The following is a 9,786-nucleotide window of genomic DNA, read 5'->3' on the forward strand; positions in this document are numbered from 1 at the left end:
TGATACATTGCTTTACACCTATTTGAGTTACAGATTTTGGTACATTAATCTTGACAATATCTTTTTCAATCAATTGCCAAATGTTTGACATATAAAGAAGTGTTAATCAAGGTATACAATGTCTGTACAAGTGGTTTAATCGTAATAAGTATTGGCTACTACAAGCCTGAGAAGAGATTGTTGACTTATATTGTTTCGTCTCTCTTTTCCTGTGAGACTTGTGAAGAAGAGAAAAGGAATATGTCCACCCTCAAAGGCTTTCTACATGAATCAACAAAATATAATGATCGTATGAAAGAGCTCAAGGAATTTGATGAGACAAAATGTGGCGTAAAGGGGCTCGTTGATTCTGGGATTGTGAAAATTCCTAAATTATTCATCAGACCAGATGATGAACTTGCTGAGGAATCAAATCATGGCCGATCAGATATTCAAGTTCCAATCATTGATCTAACTGGAATCAATACTGATCATGATCATCGTAAGAAGATTATCAACGACTTGAAACAAGCATCGAAAGATTATGGGTTTTTCCAGTTGTTGAATCATGGAATCCCTCAGCGTGTTTTAGATGGAATGCTTGAGGGAATACGCAGGTTTCATGAACAAGATGCTGATATTAAGAAAGAGTTCTACTCTCGTGACCGGTTCAAAAAGGTGAAGTATTCAAGCAATATTGATTTGTATCAGTCGAGTGCTGCTAATTGGAGGGATACATTAACCATTTCTCTGAAGGTTTCAGACTCTGTTGAATCTAATGAATTGCCAGCAGCTTGCAGGTATATTTTTCAGTCTTCACATTCCTTGCAGTATGGTTGACAACATCAAATCTGAAATCTGACTTTTCGTTTTTATTTAGCATTCCAGTTCCTTTTCCTCCAAGAAGAATATCAAGTTAATAATAAATACTAAAATCTCATACATGGCTAAGTTGACCAAATCTTTTACAATGAATTGAGAATTGGTTTATGTATCTTCAGTTGGATTGGATGTCTTCTTCAGTATTTATATGAATTATACTCCAATTTGACATCCAAACATACCTTCAACAATACCATAAAAATTTAAGTTTTGCCCAATAAATTGAAGTCAAATACATAAATTTCTTTCTGTCAATTTGATTCATTAATAGATCTAGTGAAAGATCCGACTACAAGGGGCTGTGTTTGTTTTGATATGTCATCCCTCTTCAAACTTGTTCGACTTAAATAGCATCGTTCTTTAGAATATGGTCTTCTTTAAGTCTATGCATCTGTTTTCATATGTATAATGCCCTTATTCAAGTTAATTCCATATATATTTATTTTTCGACTAGCAGAAGTTCAACAATCGAGTACATTGATCAAGTTACAAAGCTAGGAGAACTTCTGCTTGAGTTATTAGCAGAAGCCCTTGGCCTCAAACAAGAACACCTAGTTTCCAAGGGATGTGCCAAAGGATGCACTCTCGTTTGTCACTACTATCCAGCATGCCCTGAGCCAGAATTGACTTTGGGAACCAGCAAGCACACTGATCCTGGTTTCTTAACTATTGTCCTTCAAGATCAAATTGGTGGTCTTCAAGTCCTCAAAAACAACCAGTGGATTGATGTTCAACCCCACTCTGGGAGTTTGGTAGTAAACATTGGAGACTTCCTCCAGGTTGAACAGCTTTGAAATCGACTTTTAAATTTTTGGACTCAATTGAAATGGATTTTTGTAAGCCTTGTTTTCTAATGATCTGCCCCCGATTGTGTTCAGATGATATCAAATGACGAGTTCAAAAGTGCTAAGCATAGAGTGGTTGCCAATCGGGTAGGACCAAGAATTTCAACTGCGTGCTTCTTCATCGGTGATATAGTGCCTCCAAAGATTTATGGTCCAATCGACGAGCTGGTAACACAAGAAAACCCCCCTCTATACAAAGAATTTACAGTAAGTAGTTATGTAAACAAGTATTCCTCGCGGGCAATTAACAAATCCACCGTTGAGGATTACAAGTTACAAGCCTAGCTATTTACAGGAGCAATACCAATGCCAAAACCAGCTTATATAAAGTAATAAGCTTGAAAATATTGCCAATATATGTAATTTATATGTAGTTCGGTAAATTTTAATATATTTCTAATAAATTTATCAGATACAAGTTGCTACTCAACCAAAAGTGCTTATTTTAGCCCAAAATACAATTGAACCCTAATTTTTAAACCTCAGAAAACACCTTTTTTACCCTCAAACTGAATTTTTTTTCATGGCCAGCATAATCATAAATTCTCGTCTATTACTGCTCTGTGTCCTGTTTATGGAGCTTAAAACTTGACAATGCAGAAATTCCGTTGAGACCATTCTTGTATCTCTGCACAATGAATTCTTTTACGGTGATTTCTTTGTAGATTGGAGGATTTTCATCTGATAACAACTCTTTGATTGGTCCATACAGTCTCGAAGAAATTCCATCTCGAAAATGTGTTCTGAAGAAACATGCTACTGAAACTCTAGGTCCTGTCTTGTTTGCCAGTACTCTGTGATGAACACTCTTGAACTTATCATTAGTGATCAGCTGCATCAGGGCAAGTCAAGCAAATGTTAAATTTAGTCCCAAAAAAGAGCAAAAGGTAAACAATATAAATCAAGTTCTACAGGAACTTGTTTATACGAGGTTGTCACAAGAATTTATAAAAGCAATGTGCCTGAAAAAAGCCTATATTTCTCTCATTGCACGAGCAAAGACTTCGATCTCTCTTATTTTGTTTTTTTTTTACGGATATAACTAGTATCAATTCTTCTGATAGCAACACTGCAACAGTAAACCAAACTAAAACCAAAAAAAAGCGGCTCACCTTCTATGAAAATTGCATCGAAATGTCATATATAACAGATTCTACTACACTACACCTCAAGTAGAATATAACATTACTTGCCTGCAAGAGATCTGCAATGTTTACAATCAGCACTCCAGGGAGCAAGGGGACATTGATCCACTGGTTCTCATGAAGGACTTGTAGGCCGCCAATTTGATCTTGGTGTACTATAGTTAGGAAACCACTGTCAGTGTGGCTGCTAAGCCCAGCCGTCAATTCTGGTTCAGGACAAGCTGGATAGTAGTTGCCTAGAAGTAGAATCCCCTCGGCACAATTCATGTCATTGAGGTGATCGGGTTTGAGCCCCAAAGCTTCCGACAGTAGTTCAAAAAGAATATGCCCCAACTTCGTTACGTAGTTAGCATACTTAGTCATTATGCCTCTGGAAATCACGCAAGTACGGTTATAATATAGGAGTTCGATCTACTCTAACACATGTTGAAACAAAAGACGTAACAGCTTAAGCTTTAGGTGCGGTTGTTCAAGAGTACCAAAGGAGATAAATCAAGATCTGTTAAAAAACTGTAGATAGAAAGCTCAGTCAGAAAATTGTGTTACAGATTGATTGTTGTGGATTGTGTATTAAGAAATATTTTGTTGCCTCATTCGAAATATATGGTATGGGTTCGTCTGCATGTAAGCTCGAAATAGTACACGACTACACGAGTATTGAAAGAAACTCGACCAAGCGTATAAATTAGCTTAGACATGGACATGAAAAGCAAAAGACAAGATACTTTCAAGCAATTTGCACAGAGAACACAAAGTTGCAATAAAAAATTTAGAGAAGAAACAAGAAAAATTTTTGAAGCATAGTTTTTAAAATAATTAATTAGTTTGCATTCTCTAAAATTTTAAGCTTTTAGATGATGGGGTTCAACAAGAATAACTCGTGTTTAATTATAATTTTGTTATCTTCAGCCACATTTTGCTTAATGAATGAAAACTGCAAACAAATTTTATACCTGCAGACAGCAGGCAATTCTTCTGGGTCAGGTGGATGAGGAGCCAAAATGCATTCAAGAGTATCTCTCCAATAAGCTGCTGGACCTTGGAATAGATCAAAATTACTGTTGTATATAAACTTCTTCGAAAAATCCCTTGAGTAATACTGTTTCTTCACCTCAATTTCCTGTTCGTGAAATCTTCTTACGGCAACCATCATATCATCGATAACAGGAGTTGGAATCCCATGATTGATTATTTGAAAGAATCCCCAATTCTCGCTAGCACCTCTGATTTTTTCGATGATCTCAGAGCACCTACAATCATCCTCGTCCATGCCTGCAAAGTCTATGATCGGAATACTTAGCTGAGAATTGCAGGATACTGGAAATTGGTTAATCTTGCTCTTATCATGGATAAAGATACGTGGAATTTTCACTATCTCGGAATCCACAAGTCCCTTAACACCAGCTTTTGTATCATCAAATGCTTTTAGCTCATCTATACGATCATCCTCAAGAGTAACAAATTTTCGGCTGGTCGTGAACATAATTTTAGATTCAGCTTTCCTCTTTTGAGATGAACTTTCTGATATGATTGAATTGGATGTAAAAAGTAACTAACATGCAGAGAGTTTTTTAAGTGAAAGATGTCAATCTTTAAAAGCCTCATAAAGGCAACTGATATTTAACAGGCTCCACTCATTCTCATTTGTTTGGATATGATTAGGTAAGGACCCTCAAATAATTTTATTTGCTGTATTTTGTCACTATCATCCCTTAGATTATGATTTATACCCCCTTTTTATTTGATCTACTATTTATGAATAATGATGTAACCTCAGATGTCCCACCATAACAACTACAAACAAGGCTTTAGTGTATTCAAGCGACTTGATAGATGACANAGCATATACGCTAAAAATCTAAATGAAAATTCAGATCGCCATGCCTAATTAACAGATTTTATAATGTGACAGCGTAGAGGCACCATCGAGCCCTTTATTGTAGTAATGTGCGAGGTAGTCCCATGTGGTTCTCCTGGGAAATTTGGGATAAAAGTTCCTTCATTGGTCTGTAAACTCTTGATGCTGTCCCTTCTCTAAAATGTGTTCTGAAGAAAGATGGCACTGATATTCTTGGACCTATTTTCTTTGACAGCACTCTATGATTGACACTTTTGAACTTGTCATTGATAATAAGATGAGAAAAATGGAATCATTTGTAGGAGGAATTACAGTTTATTTGTCTACCTTAATAACCTCAAAATATGTAAGAAAAGTGACAAATAATTTTTAGTCTCGATGAATCAAAGTTCTAGAGCTTCAGAAAGCAACTCAAACTGAGGATGCTCAAATTTCATCATGTAGTTAGACTATTCAAAGAAATATATCCCTGCAAGTAGCAAAACTTGTCATGCTCAATGCACAATGGGAAGGGAGTCTGTCAATGGACTGAATTATGATAAAGAACTAATTATGCTAGGCCTTACCTAAGCAAAAGACATACATAAACACAAAATTAATTAAGAAAAGATACATAAATGTTTAAATGGAGAGATTTTCCATCTTAATAGGGTAAATGCAAGACCGCGAAAAAAGAAACTGGACTCATAGTCAATTATGTTAGGACCGGATTAAGACGTCATCACTTCTTATGAGAGCAATAATAAACGGAATAAAAATTTGAAAGCAAAACAAGCACACATATCTATTGTGGTTTACATCAATGAGAAGGGTACATATATTAGGGGTATAATCTGATATCGGCTAAATACGAAAACAATAGCCCATACGGTTTGGGCTACTCCGATGAGAAAAAAAATGAACTTTTAAGATGAATCCCGAGACCTCAAACAAGAAATCATATCAACCAAAAAGCTCGAACAGTGGAGCAGGTTAAAGAGTTTTCGAACGAGTCACTATCTTCTAGAGCATGTTAAAAGTAAAATCCTACATTAGCTAAATAAGAAAATAATAGCCATCCTATAAGGGCTTGAGTTCTTAATAGCTGGCGCTTTAAGTTGGAATACCAAGATTGGATAATGTTAAATTGCCATTTTCGCTATACAAGAGCACAAGAGTACAAACTTTTTTATCTTTTCATGTCTCCCGTAAACTCAAAACCAACTCTCTAAAATCCTTTCCATTGTGTGATACATGCACTTAATACCAAATCGTACAGCACGACTAGGCTCTACAAAGTCCAACAAATTAGCCCAAAGAAGTTGAGCATATAGCTGCAAATTGGAGGCAAATACTTGGCTTCTGGCGGATTAGGAGCCATAATACACGACATGGTATCCCTCCAGGGGCTAGGTACATATCAAAATTGCAATTATATATAAACCCTTCTGTAACATCTGGCAAATAGTACTGTTTCTTTACCTCGGTTTCTTGGTCATGAAAACCTCGTACCCAAAAATCATTTCTTTCATTATACTCGACAGAATCTCATGAAGATTACCTGAAAAAATCCTCATTTTCACAAGCATCTCAAATTCTCTCCATGATTACATTGCGCCCAGCCATGTTTGTATAAATTCCGTCGAAGTTCATGATGGGAACATTAAACTGAGAGTTTTTACAGTTCGATATCTCCTCGGTCTGCTTAACTTGATCATCATGAGAAAAAATACGAAGTAGTTTCAATATCCCAGAATCCACAAGTCCCTTAACACCAGCTTTTGAATCATCGTACAATTTAATTCACTGGTCCTGTCGTAGACAGATATTCCTTTTGCCTTAACTTCCATGTCAAGAGGGACAAAAGGAACGGAAGACAAAGGCAGAGACAGAGACAAAGACAAAGACAGAGACAAAAAGATTTATGATAGAATATCATCCGACATATATTAAGTGGTTTGGCTATTTCTCTCTAGCTTTAAGTGACGTGAAAGTCACTAATTTGCTTAGTTTAAAATTAGCCAAAAAGTTTAAAACTTAACAAAGTAAACCAAGCAAAGAAATATAAAGCCAGTCTCTCTTTTGTCTACGATTAATTTCTGAATTTCAAGACTTACAAAAGGAATTCTCTTAAACTTAGGCTTTAAGTTAAACATGTTAAATAGGACAATAAATCATATTAAGGCACATCAGTGCTGCAAATGATACATTCTTACAAAAACTGCCACGAACAATAATAAGGAATATTGTCGCCGTTATCAAAACCGAACTTCAATATCCTCTCAAGTTATTTTCACTTTAGGAGCCACCTTCTTCTTAGACGATCTTCTTGATATTGAGTTTTTCATCCCGATGAAAAAGAGCAGAGCACCGAGAAGTGCCAAACCCTGATTAAAACATTAAAAAATTCAATCATCTCGACACAACAAAATATAATCACTTAAGCAAAATTCAATCATCTCAACACAACAAAATATAATCACTTGAGCAAACTGATTTATATAGAATTCTGAAAAGAATATCTACAAGTTTAGAATCATGTCAAACTGGCTGACCTGCGTGAAATTCACGAAGAGCTCAACAAATTGTTTCTTATCAGCATCGTAGTTATAGAAGTCGTATAAGATGGTGATCGCAATTACCTGATACAGAAGCTGCATGGGGGCAGTGAGTTAGAGACAGAGAGACTAGGTTAAAATGATCAAAGGAAGGATGCGTGGATTAATACACGTACAAGGATAAAAGCTCCAAGAGAGCTGCCAAAAATGAACAACAGGCTTCCGAGTCCCTTCATAATCATGGCACCCAAGATTAAATTTTTCGTCTGCAAACAACAAATCTCCAAATTAATGAGTATTGAACCACCTCATTTAAAATTTTAAACTATTAAACATAGCATCCGTACAAAGGAGACACGATCCTTCTATCTCCAATCATGTGGGGATGTCTGGACCAAAGTACCAACCAAAACATAGTACGGGTATAAATAAAGGAAGCTAGTAGCACGTCGTCTTTATTTAAATTTAGTCTTCAATATGTCCCCTTGAGTATACGTCAAATAATTTTTTTATCAAAGGACTAAAACATGCACAATTTCAATAAACAAGTGGTGGCAACAGTTGAACTCGTGTCTTTTGCATGCTCAAATAACATGTTAAATCACCTCCTTAAAGCTTAGGTTGTTATAGACGAAATGCATTTATATATTTAGCTAATCTAATCTTCAACACTGGGCAATTATATTACAAGGTCTATAATGCTATTGTGTACCTTGCAATTTAAGCAAAGATATGGAGAAGTGCTTCTTACCTCTACATGTGGTAATTCATATCCAGTGTGGGACGTAATATGCTTGGCGAAAACGTCGAACTTTGGCCTCAAAGACTTTGCTGCTCGCCCACCATCAACACCAAATTCATTGAACCTGCAAGAAGATAAATATACCTTAAAATGGATGCATAAGTAAAGACAATGACTTATTAGAGTAGTCAAATGTGTCAAATTTAAGCCAAGAGGTTAAGATATCTGACCCTCTTCCCACAAGAAGGGTATCATCTTTTGCAAATAAATTTAAAATATAATAATCCCTCCTTGCAAAACTGAAAGCTCCTACTTTGACAGTTCCAATTAGGAAGATCTGATCAATACGTAATTTCTCATTAATTTATTTTTGAGACAAGAATTTGTATAGTGAGGAAGTTTCATTTAAATACTACTAAACAAGGCTTAGAAAAACTGCCCGTTTGACATTGAATGTCAATTGAATACATTTAGTTGTGGACGGTGGAAGTGTTATCGATTGCCACACAAATCGACTTATCAACTTACCGACGCTCGTGTTATGAAGTAAGAAGTTAGAGGCTGCCTTGGACAAATTTTATATTAGTGCACATAAGAAAGTGAACACATCCGATGAAATGAAAACTAAGTCCACCAAAAATATGGATTCCAGTTTGCTTGATAACAATAGACTGATACTTTGGCATGAGTTCCTTCGATCTTGAGTGGATGGTTTTGTTTTTGATGAGAGTTTGGAGTTCGGGAGGAAAGTTCTGGATGGGAGGATTTTGTGAGGATGAATTCATCATCCAGATGGTAGGGATTTGTGGTTGGATAGAAGGTTTTGTTCTAGAGAGTAAATCGGGTAAAAAATTGTGTTTGCCTTTGATATGTTTGATCTCAAAGTCAAAGTTGGAAAATCATTCTGCCCATATCACAAGCTATGAATTTGGAATCTGCTTCTTTTTAAAATTCAGCATTTGAGGAAATGCCTTCATTTCCATTTCTATCAGACTTGAATATATTAACATTTTTTTTTTTCAAAAATCTTCTTGTTTCCTACTGTTTTATATCACTAAGTAGTAGGGCTGGGCAAATCTCCCGAACCGAACCGACCGAATCGAACCCGAACCGAACCCGACGGTTCTTGTCAAATTAAATACTCGAACGGGTATCTGAATTGAGAATCGACAGGTACGGTTCGGTTCTCGATTTTAGACCAAGAACCGAAGAACCGAATAAAAACCGAATCTTTCTAATTTTTTTTATATTGAATAAATCAAATTATTTTAATTTTAATTTTTTCTAAACAAATTAACAAATTAACAATTTCTAAATTCAAATTTTTGGCCCAATAATTTGTTTCATTTCTAATTTTTTTATTTTTTGCCCAATTACCCATTTTATTGTCTCATTTTTTAGCCCAACAAGATCCAACCCACTAAATAACCCTAAATACTTACACTAAAGTGCATAACGTTGTCTCGACTCTCGAAAGCCTCGCTGACATTCCAAAACCTATACAATCGCCGACCGACACTGTGACTTCCGATCGAAACTGTGACCTACGCCAACCGAAATTTTGACCGTAGCGACCATTTGAATAAGGTAGTCTACTAGTCTCTGACATTTCAAAACCATTGAACGTGTCATTAGTTATATTTATATAATGTTGTTATAAATGTGAAAACATTTAATTATAGTATAGAACCGAACGGAACCGAACCGATCCGAACCGAACCGAACCCGAACGGTTCCATAATTATATTTGGACCCGACGGTTCCATTTACTAAATACCCGAAAATTTTGGTTCGGTTC

The 9,786-nt window shown here is 35.8% G+C and overlaps 3 protein-coding genes across 3 annotated transcripts in view; 1 reads left to right on the forward strand and 2 right to left on the reverse strand.

Moving 5' to 3' along the window:
- Positions 1-130: 130 nt before the first annotated feature.
- On the forward strand, positions 131-2,106 carry LOC111387226 (deacetoxyvindoline 4-hydroxylase-like). Its single transcript, XM_023011765.1, has 3 exons — positions 131-779; positions 1,319-1,640; positions 1,740-2,106. The coding sequence occupies exons 1-3, from the start codon at positions 241-243 to the stop codon at positions 1,989-1,991; spliced, it is 1,113 nt and encodes a 370-aa protein (XP_022867533.1). The 5' UTR covers positions 131-240; the 3' UTR covers positions 1,992-2,106.
- Positions 2,052-4,459, reverse strand: LOC111387225 (deacetoxyvindoline 4-hydroxylase-like). The gene is made up of 3 exons (XM_023011764.1): positions 3,805-4,459; positions 2,900-3,221; positions 2,052-2,538 (listed from the first exon to the last, which is right to left on the reverse strand). The coding sequence occupies exons 1-3, from the start codon at positions 4,332-4,334 to the stop codon at positions 2,260-2,262; spliced, it is 1,131 nt and encodes a 376-aa protein (XP_022867532.1). The 5' UTR covers positions 4,335-4,459; the 3' UTR covers positions 2,052-2,259.
- A 2,288-nt stretch (positions 4,460-6,747) lies between these two features.
- Positions 6,748-9,786, reverse strand: part of LOC111387227 — a 4,451-nt gene continuing 1,412 nt past the window's right edge. The window contains exons 2-5 of the mRNA XM_023011766.1: positions 7,998-8,112; positions 7,423-7,512; positions 7,244-7,342; positions 6,748-7,075 (exon numbers count right to left, since the gene is read on the reverse strand). Of these exons, the coding sequence (XP_022867534.1) occupies positions 6,971-7,075; positions 7,244-7,342; positions 7,423-7,512; positions 7,998-8,112 (409 nt within the window). The 3' untranslated portion in view covers positions 6,748-6,970. The remainder of the gene's footprint in view (positions 7,076-7,243; positions 7,343-7,422; positions 7,513-7,997; positions 8,113-9,786) is intronic.

This window comes from Olea europaea, unplaced genomic scaffold, assembly GCF_002742605.1.
Source record: "Olea europaea var. sylvestris unplaced genomic scaffold, O_europaea_v1 scaffold3951, whole genome shotgun sequence".
Lineage (NCBI taxonomy): Eukaryota > Viridiplantae > Streptophyta > Magnoliopsida > Lamiales > Oleaceae > Olea > Olea europaea.